The sequence below is a fragment of the Lycium ferocissimum genome, chromosome 11, assembly GCF_029784015.1.
Source record: "Lycium ferocissimum isolate CSIRO_LF1 chromosome 11, AGI_CSIRO_Lferr_CH_V1, whole genome shotgun sequence".
Lineage (NCBI taxonomy): Eukaryota > Viridiplantae > Streptophyta > Magnoliopsida > Solanales > Solanaceae > Lycium > Lycium ferocissimum.
In genome coordinates this window covers 44544620-44563150 of record NC_081352.1, presented here as the reverse complement: position 1 = coordinate 44563150, position 18531 = coordinate 44544620, and the positions used below count along the sequence as shown (strand labels likewise).

Below are 18531 nucleotides of genomic sequence, written 5' to 3'. Positions count from 1 at the left end.
AATCATAAGGGATTATAACTTACTATGTACCAACCACTCGGTTTGTATTGGCCTGTGTTTGACCAGTCCCAAAAATCCTTGCCATTCCAAAGTCTGATATTTTAGGGATCATCTCTTGGTCTAGCAGAATGTTGCTTACCTTCAAGTCCCTGTGTATTATGACTTTTAATCTTGAGCATTTGTGTAGGTAAAGCATTCCTTTAGAAATTCCTTTTATTATCCCCAAACGTGTAACCCAATCGAGTGTAATCTTCAAAGAAGGGTCTAAAATAAAAATAAAAAGAAATATCCAATTAGCCAAGGGAAATAAGAAACACAAAGTTATGATTCTCACAAAGACAATAGTAATGAGTATAACCGAAAAGAAATTTGTCCAGGCTGCAATTTGGCATATACTCATAGATCAGTATCTTCTCCTCTCCTTCAACACAGAAACCTAAGAGGCTGACAAGATTTTTGTGCTGCAATTTTGCAATTAGCTTCAACTCATTCATGAACTCCTCTAGTCCTTGTGATGACCTCCTGCTTAGCCTTTTGATGGCTGTATCTCCAAACTCAGCCAAAAACCCTAAAAAGCATGTTTAAATCCACATCTTCCATATTCATGAAAGAAAATGAGAGAGATATCTGAAAAATAGCATCAGTAAAATATTAACACAGAATTTAACACCTTTAACACAGGGCCAAAACCACCTTCTCCAAGTTTGTTTTCTTCGTGGATGTTGTTTGTAGCCTCTCTTATTTTCTGCAGGCTGAACTGTAGCAACTTAATATCGCTTTTCCCAACTGGATATAAACTAGACACGGACTAATGAGAGGTTTAGTTCCATCCTTCCAGCCTAGTTTCAGACAGAAAGCAGTGTAATCAATACGAAATTTGAAAATCATTACTAGTGTTAATTTACAATTAAGAAGTATTTGACACACCTCGTCTTCTCAAGTGCTTTATTTTGAAGATAAAGGCAAAGATACCAGTAAGCACCAAGATAGAAGATATTGCAGAAGCAATTGTGGCAATGAAAATTTTGTGTCTTTGAGCTGAATTCCCAGATCCACCAACAGTTACTGCATCCAGAAGATGGAAGGTGAATAAAATTGGTTTACTAGACCAAAGACGTAAAGACTCGTTAGTAGAATTGATAAGGATAGAAGTGAAAATACTTGGCTCACAGCCACGAACGCGAACATGGAGAGGTCTGGCGGTGGAAGAGCTGTGGCCAAGGTCCAGTAAATCTCCAATCCATATTAAACAGGTGCTATTTGAATATGCATTAGCTGTGCATGAACTGTTCCTAATGCACTCGGTTTCACAGTCCTTAATGCTCATTTCTCCAAAGAAGATAGTATGATCTGGTACCTTCATACTCTCGTGCTTCAAAAACACATCACTACTATCACATCCCAATGCTACTTTCCTGGCACAACCTCCATTCCATTTTCCATTTGCCCAATCTTTTGAAAATCTTGGTTCAAATCCGGTTAAACATCTGCATAATCCACTATATCTAATCTCACAGCTGTCAAATGGACCACAGTGTGCATAAAAATCACAAAGAGTTCCTGGTGCCTGAAATACAACTTTCCACGTATTAGCAATCAGAATCCATGCCAGCACCTGAAGGTACCTGCTCGGACTCAAAATGATACTTAAATTGACTGAGCCTTTGGTGTGTAACCATAAATAAGAAATACTCCACTATTTCCAGAAACAACAGAAGTATACAATGCAACTCCTAGCATATTCCCTCCAGAGTATTCATTATTGTACTCAAACCTATAAGAAATACTGTTCTGCTTCCAAATGTAACAGGGCGGATGCCCTTCACGGTCTATTCCAAATGAGAAATTTCCCGGCCGAGGATCTTCACTACTTGTCCCTGAATTGATCAGAGTTCTTTGACCAGTAGTTCTATTCTATGTTGCTCGGACTCTTCACTTTCAGTGCCGCACCCGTGTCGACACGACATGGGTGTGGGTGTGGGTGTGGGATCCGTACCTGATTTGGTCAACCAATTTTGGGTACTTTGACCAAAATCGAGGGAGAAATTCCGGACAGATTCAATGATTTATGTAATAAAAACAAAAGCTATGGGGCAATTGAAGAAAATGGAATAACTTGCATATAGAAATTTCTATGTCACTCCTTTTCCTTTTATCTCCTTCCTAGATTCTCCTCAAGTTATCCACATAATATCTCATAATTTGGGTTTTATAACTCTATTTTTAGAATTTTGAATTAGTTTTTGCCGAATCCACGCACCCGTATCCGTACCTGGATCCATACCCACGAACCTTAAAATTTAGATCATGACGAATCCGACCTCCAGATCCGTACCCATATCCGACACCCGCAGCCGAGTCCGAACAACACAGGTTCTATTATAACCAAGTTTCATCTCAGGCATTAATATATCTGTAGGATGTTTAAAGGTCTCCTACAATGTATTGGACTCACCACGTCTCATGAGAACAAGATTTTCATTTTCTAATAGAGCACCTGCAGTAGAATTTGAAGCTAATCCGGGTGTGGATGAAACATTTGATGACCAAATGAGTTTACCCTTTGCATCAAGAATCACAAAATTTCCACCAACACCAATAGTGAAAACTGCAGTACAATTCTGAGGGATTGGAGATTCTCCGTTAGCAACCCAAACGACGGTTTGTTCAGGGATCGTGTTGTACCATATGCCAAGATAGGTGAAAGTAGAATTGCCTGGAGTGAAGAAGCGTAATGCAAAGCTTCCACTTGCTGAAACCATTTCCTGATTATCAGTGATTACTTTGCCAACCCTGACACTGTCTTGGCTTGCATGACGGGTAAGCAAGAACATGAGAATACTAGTGCAACAGCCTGGACAGTATCCAACTCTATTTATTTTCCAAAGTACAGCTCCTCTGCTCCTGGTTCTTTTTATTTCCCATGTTTTGCCTTTTTAGTGTTTTAGTCAAGAAAATGCATCTTGTCGCCCATGTCTCCAACTTCTACCATGTTGTACTTAAATAAGAGTATGTTCTTTAGTACCAACTCTTTTAAACAAAGATTCTATCTCTTTTAATAGAATGAGAGGATTGAAAAGATTTGCGGTCCCTCTCTGTCAAAGTATATGCACACACAGTATTAACACGTCTCTAAACATTAGATAATGACACAAAAGATAACCTTTAGCAACTCATTTACGTGTAGAAACGATATTTATTAAAACTATGATTTCATTTGTATAGAGTGTTGAAATTGAACAAAGTAGTTGTTTCCGCCCTCTCAGACTCTACGTGAGGGGATTTCTCAGGTCCTTTAGCCGCTATCAATCCTTCAAGTATTTTTAGGTAATGGAAGAGAATAATGTCTCTCTTGGCCCCATTTCTGATTTTCTATCTCTTGTATGCATATGTTTTCCTACTTTGATATTGTCTCCGGTTGCAAGAAAATGAGAATACAAGTGGAAGAGCTAGTTAGGACAGTAACCAACTCGTGTTTCTTTCTTTTTCAGTATGGTTTGCCTTTTTAGATAAACGATTAGTTTAGAAACAGTGAACCTTGTCTCCAGTTTTTTGTCAAGTTCATCCCACGTGATTCATTTAACTTTTCTTTGCCGTTGTGAAATTTCTAACAAAATTCTATCTCTAACCCATGATTGATATTTTGATGTAAGTTCTTCTCACCTTCAATACTATATGTAATTCAAGAATTACTTAATATGTTATCTCTGGTTCGGAAATTAGCAAATATTCCCTCTCTTCCAAAGTAAATGAAGGGTAAGGCTTTTGCTCACAAGCACATTCGGGCAGTTGGTATACCTTAAAAAGTTAGGATAAACTATTAATACTCGGTAAGCAGAGATCGCTGTTCCTTGGATGATCTAATTTTCCTTTCTTCTCATACATTTGAAATGGTTTATTCTCATAAGTTAAACACTTGGATTTGTCAAATAATCATAGCCTAAGTTAGAACGAATGACAAAAAGTTCCAGTAGGCACTAATGATGCTTTATGGAATGTGAAACATGAGTCACTTTGTAATAGAGAAAGGGGGATGTATTTGGACAAAATGAGATTCCACATCCAGTGGATATGATTAAGAATGCTTTTCTCTGTTTTCTAATAGAGTGAGTATATAAATGAAAGCACTGAGACAGGTAGCCAAATTTTTTAAGCTTCAACCACCACAGAATTCTTATCCCGCATATTCTCATTAACTAAGGATATTTACATTTGCAATCATCAAGTTTCTTTTATCTTTTAAGCAGCTTTTCACTCTGTAAACTAGAGCGTTACTTAACTTTGTTATTTGTTCAATCTCCAACTACATGGAACTGCTCTTTGCATAAACCAAAATTCTTTCATTACAAATTTGACCAAAATTAAAGCAAAGTGAACATTAAAAGCAAGATGATCACAAATTTGATACAGTGGAAGAACAGAAAAAAAAACACAAGATGACATTAATCAAACTGTATTTCTTCCAGAACCTACACTTTTGTAGGTCCAATAGTTAAGGACCTTATTGTCTGGTACAAGTAAAACCCCAAAAGATTTTTGAAGTAAAACTCTCCAGATTAGTTTATCCTAAAGTTCTCCCAAACTGGAGCCCCTATCAAGGGAGATATCAAACATCTCTTCTATCTACAAACACAATTGAGGCGGTTCTATGCTAACTACAAAAAAGGGAAAACCAAATCCACTTATCGAGGTTTCGGCAAGGTAATTGTCATCTCATTTATGGATACATCACGTAACTGCTGAGATTGCCAGCTGCTGCGAAAAGCAGGTTCTTTTGGTTCAGGGATGGGTATAGTTTCATTGCTTAACATGACAACTATATCAGACATTGTTGGCCTATCAATTGGTATTTCTTGAACACAAAGAAGGGCAACCAGAATGGACCTTGTTGCTTTGTTACTGTCACAGGTTTCCCTTATTGATGGATCAATCAACTCCAAGATGCTTCCTTCTTTCCACTTATTCCATGCCTAAAGTTCAAATGAGTCGCCCCATAAATAAAAAAGGAAAAATATTGAAAGAAAACAAAACGTGGACAAAGTTGCCAAAATTGTGAGTATTCTTACCCATCCTAAGAGGGACACAGAAACTTCAGTCATGAAAAAACCTGAGTTACGCTCACCACTCAGAATTTCTAACAGCAATACTCCAAAGCTGAATACATCTGATTTCTCCGAAAATTGGCCATATACTACGTATTCCGGAGACATATAGCCACTATGCCACATTTGTATAAATCAGTCTTCATTAGATATACACAAGAGGCAAAAACGAAAAAAAGCTAGTAAAGTTCAGGAACCACGAATCATAAGGGGTTACACTTACTATGTACCAACAACTCGGTTTGTATTGGCCTGTGTTTGATCAGTCCCAAAAATCCTTGCCATTCCAAAGTCTGATATTTTAGGGATCATCTCCTGATCTAGCAGAATGTTGCTAACTTTTAAGTCCCTATGAATGACTTTTAATCTTGAGTATTTATGTAGGTAAAGCATTCCTTGAGCAATTCCTTCTATTATCTTGAATCGTGTACTCCAATCTAGTGTAACTTTTAGAGAAGTGTCTAGAATAAAAATGATTATCTCATTAGCCAAGGGAATTGAGAGGAATAAAATTTTAAGTCATGCGAGTCTTAAACATTTTAGAAGACTAACCAAACAGAAATTTGTCCAAGCTGCAATTGGGCATATACTCATAGATTAGTATCTTCTCATCGCCTTCAACACAGCATCCCAAGAGGCTGACAAGATTTTTGTGCTGCAGTTTTGCAATTAGCTTCAATTCATTCATGAACTCCTCCAGTCCTTGTGATGACCTCCTGCAAAGTCTTTTGATGGCTACGTCTCCGAACTCAGCCAAAACCCCCTGAAATAGAATGTTTAAATCCACATTCTCCACACTCATGAAAGGAAAATGAGAGGGATATCTCAAAGTAGCATCAGTAAAATATCAGCACTGAATTTAGCACCTTAAACACAGGGCCAAATCCACCTTCTCCAAGTTTGTTTTCTCCATGGAAGTTGTTAGTAGCCTCTCTTATTTTCTGCAGGCTGTACTGCAGCAACTTCATATCGCTTTTTTCAGCAGAATATAAACTAGACACGGACCTAATGAGAGCTTTAGTTCCATTCTTCCAACCTAGTTCAAACAGCAATCAGTAAAGAAAACCAGTGTAATCCATACAAATTTTGATTCAATACTAGTGCTAATATACAATTAAGAAGTACTAGACACACCTTGTCTTCTCAAGTTCTTTCTTTTGAAGATAAAAGCAATAATACTGATAAGAACCAAGATGGCAGATATTGCAGAGACAATTGTAGCAATGAAAATTTTGTATCTGTGAGCTGAATTCCCAGATCCATCATGTGTAACTGCATACAGAAGACAAAAAGTAAATAAATTTAGTTTAATAGACAAAAGATGTAAAGAATCGTTGTTAGTAGAATTGATAAGGATAGAAGTGAACATACCTGACTCAGAGCCAAGAACCCGAACATTGAGAACTCTGCCGGCAGTATAGTTATGGGAAAGGTCCAGCAAATCTCCAAACCAAATTAAACATGTGCTATTTGAATAACCATAAGCAGAGCAGGAGCAGTTCCTAATGCACTGAGTATCACACTCCTTAATGCTAATATGTCCTAAGGAAATAGCATGGTCCGGAAACTTCATATTCTGATGTTTCAAGAACTTGTCTCTGCCATCACAACCCAATGCTACTTTTCTCACACAACCTCCATTCCATTTCCCGTTTGCCCAATCTGTCGAGAATCTTGGGTCAAATCCAGTTAAGCATCTGCATGATCTGACCCCACAGCTGCCAAATGGACCGCACTGCGCATAACGTTCACAAGGAGCTTGTGGTGCCTGAATTAAAACTCTCCACTTATTAGCATATTGGGTCCATAACAGTAACTGAAGGTACCCACTAGGAGTCAAAGCGGCCCTTAATGTTATCAAGCCTTTGGTGTAACCATAAGTCATAAATACTCCATCATTTCCAGAAACAACAGAAACATACCATGCAATTCCTAGGAGATTCCCTCCAGAGTATTCATTACTATCATCAAACCTATAATAAATACTGTTGTGCTTCAAAACGTAAAACCGTGAACTCCCTTCAGGGTCTATCCCAAAAGAGAAATTTCCAGGCCGAGCATCTTCGTTACTTGTCCACGAACTGATCATGATTCGTTTGTCAGTTTTTCTATTATAACCGAGTTTCATCTCAGGCATAAATGTATCCGTAGGATGTTCAAAGCTCTGCCACAATATATTCGACTCACCATACATGAGGACAAGATTTCCAGTATCTAACAGTGCTCCCACAGTAGAGTTTGAAGTTAATAATTCCCCTGTGCTTGTGGATGAAACATTTGATGACCAAATGAGTTTATCCTTCTCATCAAAAAGCACTAAATTCCCGTCATCGCCAATAGTGAAAACTGCAGTAGAGTTCTGAGGGATTGGAGATTCTCTATTAGCAGTCCAAATGACCGTTAATTCAGGGATAGTATTGTACCATATGCCAAGGTAAGTATTTGTAGAATTACCGGGAGTGAAGAAGCCTAAGGCAAAACTTCCACCAGCTGAAACCATTTTTTGATTAACAGTGATTGATTTTCCCACCTTGATATTTTCTTCACTTGCAAAAAGAGTTAAACAAGAACAAGAAAATACAAGTAAAAGAGCTAGGACATTTTCCAACTCCATTATTTTTCCTGGTACAACTCCTTGATTGCTCCTGTTTATTTCTTTGTCCCACCCTTGTCCCTCTTAGTAATTTAGCCAAGAAAGTGCACCAATTCTCCCACTTCTATCAAGTTGGATTTAAAAGAGAGAATGTGCTTTACTACCACTATTTTTTAAACAAACATTTTCTCTCTTTTATAAGATTGAGAGAATTTAAGATTTGTGGTGTCCCTTTCCTTAATATGACCTTTAGCAACACATTTGAAACTGTATCTGTTACAAATATTCTTTGAATCTCCTTTATGCAGTTATCTACCCACTTTGTTTACTAGGAAAATTAGTTGAACTGGATATTTAGCTTTTTTGTGTATATATCATCAAAACCGACCATTTATTTTATGTGTCTGTTCTCACACTGTACAGTGTAGACAGATTGGTCAAAAGAGTTAGAAAGGTCTTAGGGCACTAATTACCTTAAAATATTGAATGAGTGCTCAAATGATTACACATTAAAATGATTTCTAGAGGATCCAGCAACCAAGAGAACTACATAATCATGAATCTAAACAAACAAACAAACAAACGAAAAAAAGAAGCTTCTTTTTAGAATTTTGTTAATGTTGGATTTCTATTTATCTTCCATAATGTGACAACTATTTGCTCCCGGGTCAGCTTGTTTGGCCAAGCTTCCAAAATAAGCTTATTTTAAAAATTATTTTATCCAAAAGAACTTTCGGCGACAAACAGTTTGTGTTTGGCTACGCTTTTAAAAATTGCTTCTATATGTATTTTTCTCAAAAGCACTTTTTTAAAGGGAAAAGAGTCAAAATTACTCATCTACTTTGTTTTATTAGCTACAAATATCTTCCTTTATAAATTTGGGTCATTTATGCCCCACCCATTAGTAAAGTGTTTAAATATTCCCCAAACAGAAATCCCAAACCTCCAAAATAACCCGATTTCATATTTTTAACCCGCTCTATATTTAAACCCGAGTCTAACTTAATTAATAACCCATACATTTGATTGAGGAAAGCAAACGTCTCAGAAGCCATTGATGGAACCCAATGAAGCACGATTATGGACATCTTTTAAAAAATGAAATGGAGATTCTAAAAAGTTAGTGCCAGGCGGGGCCCCAACATAGAGATAGGGATAGGAAATTAATAGTGTGGAAATTCCATTAGCCGGCAATATTTTTTGGATGAGAGAAATGGCTGCTGCCTTGTAATTAATCCAAAATCACCCTAGAAATCTATCAATTAAACACATTTTCTTCCACTAGAAAGTTCCACAATCACATAATTCACGGCCCTCATCTATCAATTTCATCCAAAACTATCCTAAATCGGAGAATTTCTGCTATTCTGGAGAATTTAGATGAAACGACCCATCAAATCCTATGAGTTATTAATTAAGTTGGATCGAGTTTAAATGATGGAACAATTTAAAAAACATGAAATGAGGTTATTTTGGGAGATTTGAGGATTTCTGTCTAGATAGGATATATTTGAACACTTTGACCGATGGAAGGAACATAAATGACTCAAATTTGTAACAGATGATATTTTTAACATTAAAACAAAGAAAAGGGGTATTTTTGACCCTTTTCCTTTCATCTACAAGCTATTTTTTTAACTTTTAAAAAACAGCTTCTGTTATTCCTAAAAATAGTTATTTTCTCTTAAAAATTTAATCCAATACCTCATTTTTTTTAAAATAAGCATTTTTTAAAGAAAAAAATAGGCACTTCTGCCTCCCAAAAACTTGTCTAAATAGGCTAAATGGTATTCAGCCATACCTTTATATGAAGCAAGAAAGAGTAGATGACTGAAGCTCTCCCCCATAACAATGATCCATTCGGTGTACGAGACGAGAACATATTGCACGGTTCCGGATGCTAGTACATACTTACAATCATTTAAAACTAGTAAATTTGTCGCGCTTCGTGCAGTTATGAGTGATTTCATTATATTTATGATTTTTTTTTTCTAATGTTCAATTTTTTAAAATAATTAAGATAGGTTGTTTCACCTATTTTTTTTTACCTTCTCATTCTCTTATATCATGTTTGGTTTCACAAAGTGAAGAGAAATTTAACGGAGGAAAATTTCATTGATTAATTTTCTTTACATAAAATATCTATAATTAACCTTTTTAGTTGTTTGGCAAAAATTGCAATAAAGGTTAGATATGTTCTGATTTTAGTCTAATTTTAAGTAATATAAAAAATCATATAGTTAGATACGTTTTCCCCAGGAACATGGTATCTATTCATGTAACTGTATGTTGTTTGATCGAAACTTATTTAAAACTTATCTAAAGCAAGTTTTGATCCTAAGATCTCTAACTTTTAAGGTTTGAACCTTTTTTGTTTGATTAATGCTTCATTAGCACATTTTAGTTAATTGAGATTTGTTTGGGAGAGGATAGTAATTGAGATTTGTTTGGGAGAGGATAGCTTATGAGTTGATTTTGGTATGTTACTTGTCCAATGGAAGACAATATGGTGATATTCTCATAATAAGTCATTGGTCCCTTCAAGTTATAAGGAGCATAATTTTATTTTATTTTTAAATTTAAAAATTCTAAAACTTATTTTGTTGGCAAGAGAAACCAAAATGCTTTTTTCAGAAATCAAAACAAAACATTCCAAATGAAAAAAATAACTTGCCATTGTTGGGGTAAAAGTCTATTCAAACATAAAGTAATTTTACAAATTCAATTAATAAATTTCTCCTATAGAAATATTTTTCAAAAAGTGTCCAAAAGCTAATGGAACTACACCTCAATCGTTCAAAACATGATTGAGGGGTGAAACAAACATCTATCCTTATATTCGTTTCAAATAATTATTAATCCTTATTTTAATACAGATTACAGCAGCATTATCTTTCGTTCTTTCTTGTTCATCCGTTTTTTTCTTCCTTCTCTTTTTGTTTCCTTTCTTCTCACTCCTTACCCACCAATTAGTCACCAAAGTCTGAAGTCACTGCTCTAAATATAGTAAAATTTCTTCTCCCTTTAAAAAAACCAGACTAACATTCTATATTTATTGCATCTCATAAAATTCATGTCTACCGATTTACAATTTTCATCACGTTTTTGGCATATAATTCCGCAAAAGAAAGGACGTATAGAAAACAAATCTACAAAGTTCAACTGAAAGAGAAAAGAGCAAATAAATTAGAAAATTAAGAGAAACTAATATGCAAGACTCCATATTCATGAAGTACAGAATACTATGGATTAATTACATGTAACAACTCACGAACATACCAAAATGTTTCTGCGAAGAATCCAATGCTACCATGCATCTCCACCTTTAATTTCTACCTCCACCGACATGATCACTTTTGTCATCTTCATCGTCTCATTATATAAAGTCGTCATTGTTTTGTCCATTTGATCGAGGTCTCTCCTCATGTACGTTCTTCAGATCTGATATCTTGCAATTTTCCGTTCTTTCTATTTTTAATGATTCACTTCTTTCCTCTGCGCTACATATACTACCGTGATCGTCTATTTTCTCCATTTCATTCCTTCCTCAGCAACACTATAAAAATGCTTTTTTCTATTTTGCTTATCATATACGTTGTCATAGCTATAAAATAGCCGTCCTCAAATAAAAACAGTTTAGGATGATGAAATGTCCTAAGAAGTGTTATTTTTATATCTTTCGTTTTCATTTATCTTCCTCTTTAATGTGCTTAAACACATATACAATATTTAATGTCTATACATGTACATTCTAATAATAAAGCAATTAATGGTAGAAAATTAAGGTAAGAAATGAGTAGAGGGTAACGTACATGTAAATTCTAATAACAAATAAAATAGTGGAAGAAATTTAAGGGAAATTAATAGTGAGTCTTTATTTAGTCTTAACAGAAATAATCTGTTCATTCACTTCTTTTTGAAAAGATATACTACGCTAACCGAAAAATAAGTAAAAATAAGGAGGAAGTGGTGACCCTTTGTCTTCACCCGTTTATTGACATATTAAAGATCTTATTTTGGGGACTTTAATTCTAATTAATAAGGGAAAGTAAAAAAAAAAAATCAAATTATTTGGATATTTTTGGAGCAAAATGAGAAGGGGAAAAATTCAAAAAAAGGAGAAAAAAGATAAATAGGAATGGTGGCCATAGAGAGGTGCTACGTCACCTTGTTTATGCTTAGCTTTATATTATATATAGATTACCTAGTGATGATCATCTTAATCAATTAAATGTCTCAATTTGGTCACAACATGTCTCTTAAATACAAGTGTCTAATGTGATAAACTTTTTTTTTTAGTTTTATGACCTTTCTACAAGAGATCTTCATGTTTTACACATAGAGTGAAAGTGCAAGAGGGGGGGGGGGGGGGGGGGAGGGTGAATTGTAACTTTTCGTTTAGATAGTCAACTAACTGAGAACACTAGTTGACTATATCATAATGCAGTAATAAAAATGCAGAAATAAAATTGACACAGATATTTTATCTTGGTTCGGATTCAATGTGAATCCTAGTCCGGTACCCTTGGAGTTTAAGGGTGTTCTCTGAAACTCTTTGCAAATGTTTTGGTACAATGGGTTGTTTGAATGGAGCTCCTACGTCTACACTCAAACACTCGAATTCTTTTTGATACAATGCCTCACAACTATTCCATATCTCCTTTTTTTTTTTTTTTTTTTTTTTGTTTACACTATATCACTCAAGAATACAATGTTTGTGAAAAGTAAAGTAGAGAACTTGAGAGTATGAGACGACTGTATATCTTTCTTCGTTTCTAGAGTCTTGAATATATAGTCTTCAAATCAACTAGCCGTTAGACTCCTTTTCAGCATAGAGATATCAACTTCCAGATTGATCCTTGTAAATTAGGAATATTGAGGATCCTAATTTCCAAGAATAAAGCAAGAGCTCATTAAGTCTTGTAACGTTGCTTTCCTTCTGTGATACCAGCCTGGTTGGCAGATGCTTCTTTCTTTGTACGTTGTTGTTGAGAAATAAAGTGCGTCATTTGCCTTGTTGGAGTGGTACTTGTTTCCTTGTATAGTAGATCTGATTTGATGCTTGACTCACCATGATTGTGTTGATTTAAATGCTTGAGTAAAACTAATTTTGTTCCAAAAATACGCATTAGCCTATTTTTAATTCCTTTCCTTATGCAGCCGACTTGGGCTTGCCCTTCTATTCGGCCGACTAAACTCCTGCTGTCCATTGGGCTTGTTTATCCGATCCATTTGATTTATCCTTTGAGTATTGGTACCTACACAACAATTTGTCATCATTAAAATTATAACACTAACAATCTCCCCCTTTTTGATGATGACAAAAAAAATAATTACTCAAAGTGAGTGTAAGGGTAGTCAACTTCCCCGTCTTGTTTGATTTCATGCTCCCCCTGAATAATTGACTGCCCTGAACAGTTGACTGGTCCAAACTGGACTCTTTCTCCCCCTTTGGCATCAATAAAAAAGAAAGACACACAACAAAGGCCATAATAACAACAAAACAAAAATTACAAACTATAGGTGATGCGATAAGGGGTTAGATTATAAGGCTGAGCGATCAGCCACCCGCTGTAGTCTGCGGAGAGTTAAGCAAAAAAAAAAAAAAAAAAAACATAGTCAAGGTGGACTAATGCCAAAAACAAAAGAAATTGTCTTAATAAAATAGGACAAAACATCATTAATCCTGCTCCCCATCAGATTGTTGTTGCTCCTGCTACTGTTGAGTAAAGGGCCGAAGAAAGTACGCTAAGGTGTTAACCATAGATTCCTTCATAGCATCCAGAGTTGCAGTGAACTTAACAGGAAGACCATCAACACTACCTTGCAATTTGGTAGCCAACTAGCCTGCTTCCCTTAAACTACCATCAATCTTGAGACGCAGTCGAGCAACATCAGCCCCAGTTTCTTTAGAGACATCTCTGACTTTTTCCATATAAAAATGAGTGGACACAAGGAGATCTTTGAGAGAGTCAATTTTGTCATCAAGGACTGAGAGCTTAGCAAGAATATCAGAGGGATGATCGGATGGGAGATTTGAGGAGGAAGGTTTGGATGTTTGGAAGACAGGAGGACAGGGTTGGTCAGGTTCCTTGTCTACATCCTTTTTGAGAACCCATACATCATCCATACATACATAACCCATGCTAACAAATGCTCTAGAGTCATAACATTATTTAATGAAAATAGGGGGGGTGGTTATCAAGATTAACATGATGGGCTTCCATAATGCGAGTAATGAACATACCATTGAGCAAGTTGGTAGGATCAGAAGCAGAGTCTAACATATGGTTCATGACTAGAAAGGAAAGATGGACTTTACGCTTCTTAAACAGACAATAAGTGAGAAAAGTGTCACGTTGAGTGAGGGTCGACAAAGAGCCTACACGAGGCAGTATAGTAGTAGCAACAATGTAAGCAATCACACGGGTCTCAAAAGACAAGTGTTTGGGGTCTAAGTGAGAGGGAAGGGAACCAGTTGAGTCAAGAGAAATGGACCGTTTAGCCTCTTCATAAGTGACCTCAAAGTCAGATGGCCAGGAGTTACGGGACAAGGCAGAAAAACCAGAGCTTTTGATATTGAACATTTCATCAAAACCAGAGTTATCAAATAGAATACGAGTGCCAAAAACAAGGGTTTCAAGTTCATCATCTTTTGTAGCTCTAAGATTAGCATAAAACATGCGAATATGATGTTCATAAACACGAGTAGGAGCATATGAGAAAAGATTTACCCAACCTTGAAAGTCAAAGAACTGCTGGCTATTACAATGTAGTGACGAGATTACATCAAAATCCTTTATTCGACCATGAGCAAAAGATTTACCTTTAAGGGAGTGAAATAGATCAGAGTTTGGGGTGGACCAGAAGCGCGACGGTCAAGAAAGGCATTTTCATAGTCGAACTTAAATTTCTTGGAAGACTCACCACACGCTTCAGTTGCATAGTCACATTTGCTCGAAGAGCGAAGAGGTAACGAATTTGTAGAGTTGTGAGGGGAGGAGTCAGAGCCATCAGATTCGACATGAACAAGGGATGATGCTTTACCTTTGTTTTTGTTTCTAGTGCTTTTGCGAGTGGAGAGAGAGGAGAGTTTCAGAGTTTTAGCCATAGATTGGAACAGAGGAAAACTGTTGGGTGAAGAATGAAAGGGGAATGGACGGTTTTAATGGTGATTGTGAGGAGATGGAAGGGTCATGGAATTTAAAGGGTTTTATGGGGAAGTGGAAAAGATAGTGGGAGAAGTGAGAAGACGGCAGAGATGATGATGATATTTATTGAAAGGCGAGAATTAGGGAGGAAGTATGGTGCGGTAATCAATGAAAGGACAGAGGGAGTTTCAGAGAAGGAAAATTAGTCAATTTACCAAAGATAACGTAATTATACAAGTTTATCAATAATTCCTAGAGATTCTCTAAGCATGCAAAATCTTTCCTCAAGTAAGAGTTTTGTAAAATATCAGCAAGTTGATTTTCAGTGGAAACAAACTGTAATTCAATCGACCCCTTGATAATATGATCTCTAATAAAATGGTGTTTAATATCTATATGCTTTGCTCTAGAGTGATGCACAGGATTTTTTAATAAACATATAGCACTAGAATTATCATAGAAAATTTTAACAGGCTTAAATAATAAATCATAATCACTTAGTTGATGCACCATCCATAGTAGTTGAGCACAACAATGCCCAACAGCGATATATTAAATTTTCAAAGTAGTAGAAAGAGAAACACATTCCTGTTTTTTGTTATGCCAGGAAATTAATGATTTTCCAAGTAGTTGGCATGAACCACTTGTGCTTTTTCTATCACCTTATCTCCCGCAAAGATCGAAAATCCTTCTAGATTGAAGGGATTAGTTTTGGGATACCATAATTCATAGGAAATGGTTCCAAGTAAATATCTAATTATTCGTTTTACAGCACTAAGATGAGATTCCTTAGGAGCTGACTGAAAACGAGCACATTTGCAAACACTAAACATGATGTCTGGTCGACTAGCAGTAAGATATAGTAGAGAACCTATCATTCCTCTATACTTAGTTTCATGTTGCCTTACTCCGTGTCATCTCCGTCAATGGAACATGTAGGACTCATAGGAGTTTTCATAGCTTTAGCATCATTTAGACCAAATTTGTGAACAAGCTCCTTTGTATACTTACTTTGACAGATGAATATTCCTTTGTCCGATTGATGGATTTGAAGCCCCAAGAAAAATGTTAATTCTCCTATCATACTCATTTCGAATTCACTTTGCATGAGATCAAAAAATTCCTTACACAGAGATGGGTTAGTACTTCCAAAAATAATATCGTCTACATAAATCTGTATGATTAAATTTCCAGATGAAGATCTTTTAATGAAAAGAGTTGTATCAATCTTTCCTCTAGAAAATCCATGTTCTACTAAAAAGGTACTAAGTCTATCATACCAAGCTCTAGGAGCTTGTTTAAAAACATATAACGCCTTACTTAGTTTGAACACATGATATGGGAAATTAGGATTTTCAAAACCAGGTGGTTGTTTAACAAAAACTTCCTCTTCAATAAATTCATTTAAGAAAGCACTTTTAACATCCATTTGAAATAATTTAAAACCTTTAAAAGTAGCATAAGCAAGTCAAATTCGAATAGATTCTAACCGTGCAACAGGAGCGAAAGTTTCATCATAGTCGACTCCTTCCTGTTGAGGGTAGCCTTGGGCAACCAGTCGAGATTTATTTCTCACAACTTCGCCTGCTTCATTCAACTTATTTCTGAATACCCATTTAGTTCCTATTACTGATCCTTTTTCAGGCCTGGGAACTAGATTCCATACTTTATTTTTGTCAAACTGATCCAGTTCTTCTTTTATCGCCTTGATCCAATGATCATCCTTTAAAGCCTCATCTACTTTCTTAGGCTCGAACTGTGATATGAGTGCTAGATTTGCACTATTTTTGCGGGAAGCTCGAGTTTTCATTCCTTCATTTATATCACCAATAACAAATTTTTAGGATAATCAGGCTCACTTCTCCATTCATTTGGAACAGGCCCAATCGTAAGGTTAGTCGACTCGTCAGCAGAGGTAGTTTCTTTTAATGAGAGACTTTGATCAGTTGAGGTAGTAGTCGTAGTGATCGAAGACTGTGGACATCATCATCCGCAAATTTTTCTTTCTCGACCAAACGGTTAGTATCATCAAAAATAACATGAACAGATTCTTCAATAGATTTAGTGCGTTTATTGAAAACTCTATAGGATCCGCTATTATTCGAGTAACCAACAAAAATACCTTCGTCACTTCTAGGATCAAACTCACCAATGTTGTCCTTTCCATTGTTGTGCACAAAACATTTGCACCCAAAGGAGTGAAAATAGCTAATATTAGGTTTCTTACCATTCCATAACTCGTAAGGAGTTTTCTTTAGAATGGGTTGAATCAAGCACCTGTTTAATACATGACATGTTGTGCTTACAGCTTCTGCCCAGAAGTGATGTGGCAGATTATGTTCTAAATTCATTGTTCTAGCCATGTCTTGTAAATTTCTATTCTTTCTTTCAACAACGCCATTTTGCTGAGGGATCTTGGTGATGAAAAATTATGCACATAACCTTGTTCATTACAGAAATCCTCAAAGGCTTTGTTCTCAAATTCTCCTCCATGATCACTTCTTATGGAAGTAATGTAGTACCCTTTGTCACGCTGTACTTTCTCACAGAAAAACTTAAAATTCTTTAGAGTATCATCCTTATGAGCAAGAAATATAACCCACGTAAAACGAGAGAAATCATCAACAATGACGAAGGCATACCTTTTTCCTCCAATACTAGCAGTTCTAGTAGGACCAACAAGGTTCATGTGTAGAAGCTGCAATGGTTTAGAAGTAGATACAATATCTTTGGAATTGAAAGAGCTTCTTGTTTGCTTACCTTTCTGACAAGCATCGCAAATATGATCTTTTGAATAGTTTATTTTAGGCAGGCCTAGGACCAAATCGTGTTTGGCTAATTTTTCAATTAGCCTCATGCTAGCATGTCCAAGTCTCTTATGCCAAACCCAAGGATCTTCTCCCATAGATGCCAAGAAAATATGTCCAGCTGGATTTTTAACAGAGTCGAGCACATACACATTTCTTGTTCTGCTACCAGGAAGAATTTCTTTTCCGCTTTTTTGTCTTCTATAACACAACCAGTCTTTTTGAATCTTACCTCTAAGTCAGAATCACACAATTTGATACTCAAGAGATTATATTTGAGTCCTTCAACCAGATAAACGTTAGAAATATCACATGAATTATTAAACGAAATAGTTCCTGTACCGATTACCGTTCCTGTTGAGTTATCACCAAAAGTGACTAGTCTTCCGTCAAAGTCAGCAACTGATTTAAACAAGCTCTTGTCGCCTGTCATGTGAATGGAACACGCCTTTGTCTAGATACTATTTCCCTTTTGACTTCTTCTTGTGGTGTTCCTGCAAAACAAGGTAGTTACTTTCTTGGCCAAACCCATCTGCAGACATCTGTGGTCGTCCACTTCTTTCACTTGAGCACCTAAAGTGAACCTTGTTTCATTTAGACACCCCAGCGGGCAATACAATTGCCCGCTTAGACAATTTTTGCACCGTTGGCATGTCGCGTGTTATCGATCAAAAAACGCGCGTGTAACCTTTTTTTTTTAATCCTATGTGGCAGCCAACGGTATTATTACTTCCCCTTTTATATATATCATCTTCCCCACTTCAAAATTAAATCCAATTTAGCCCTAATTTTAGCCCCTTTTCACGATCAATTTTTTTCCTCAAATTCAAGCTAATATTTTTCGCTTCTTGCTAATATTTTCGGTTCATCACGTTCGT

The 18531-nt window shown here is 36.1% G+C and overlaps 2 protein-coding genes across 3 annotated transcripts; both read right to left on the bottom strand.

Annotated features, from left to right (window-relative positions):
• Positions 1-293: 293 nt before the first annotated feature.
• LOC132038389 (G-type lectin S-receptor-like serine/threonine-protein kinase SD1-13) lies at positions 294-2762 on the bottom strand. The gene is made up of 4 exons (XM_059429065.1): positions 2456-2762; positions 1693-1877; positions 973-1567; positions 294-568 (listed from the first exon to the last, which is right to left on the bottom strand). Exons 1-4 carry the CDS (start codon positions 2760-2762, stop codon positions 294-296), a joined length of 1362 nt encoding a protein of 453 aa, XP_059285048.1.
• Positions 2763-4199: 1437 nt separating this feature from the next.
• Positions 4200-8203, bottom strand: LOC132038676 (receptor-like serine/threonine-protein kinase SD1-7). Of its 2 annotated transcripts, XM_059429364.1 has the most exons (8): positions 7557-7698; positions 6474-7461; positions 6237-6374; positions 5969-6138; positions 5655-5865; positions 5326-5563; positions 5067-5217; positions 4202-4970 (listed from the first exon to the last, which is right to left on the bottom strand). In XM_059429364.1, exons 2-8 carry the CDS (start codon positions 7294-7296, stop codon positions 4683-4685), a joined length of 2019 nt encoding a protein of 672 aa, XP_059285347.1. In that variant the 5' UTR covers positions 7297-7461; positions 7557-7698; the 3' UTR covers positions 4202-4682. The 2 variants fall into 2 exon arrangements, with proteins under 2 accessions (XP_059285346.1, XP_059285347.1); XM_059429363.1 differs by having other exon boundaries at positions 4200-4970; positions 6474-8203.
• Between the last annotated feature and the right edge of the window lie 10328 nt (positions 8204-18531).

What these genes read in the sequence shown, in the direction of transcription:
- LOC132038389 (XM_059429065.1), bottom strand. Translation starts at nt 2,762, where the DNA reads ATGGTTTCAGCAAGTGGAAGCTTTGCATTACGCTTCTTCACTCCAGGC. An exon ending in TCTTGTTCTCATGAGACGTG is followed by an intron (nt 1,878 to 2,455) that starts GTGAGTCCAATA and finishes TGATCAATTCAG; the next exon opens with GGACAAGTAGTGAAGATCCT. An exon ending in TTGTTTCTGGAAATAGTGGA is followed by an intron (nt 1,568 to 1,692) that starts GTATTTCTTATT and finishes GTTGTATTTCAG; the next exon opens with GCACCAGGAACTCTTTGTGA.
- LOC132038676 (XM_059429363.1), bottom strand. Translation starts at nt 7,716, where the DNA reads ATGGAGTTGGAAAATGTCCTAGCTCTTTTACTTGTATTTTCTTGTTCT. An exon ending in CTTGGACAAATTTCTGTTTG is followed by an intron (nt 5,564 to 5,654) that starts GTTAGTCTTCTA and finishes TTTTTATTCTAG; the next exon opens with ACACTTCTCTAAAAGTTACA. An exon ending in AACCGAGTTGTTGGTACATA is followed by an intron (nt 5,218 to 5,325) that starts GTAAGTGTAACC and finishes AATGTGGCATAG; the next exon opens with TGGCTATATGTCTCCGGAAT.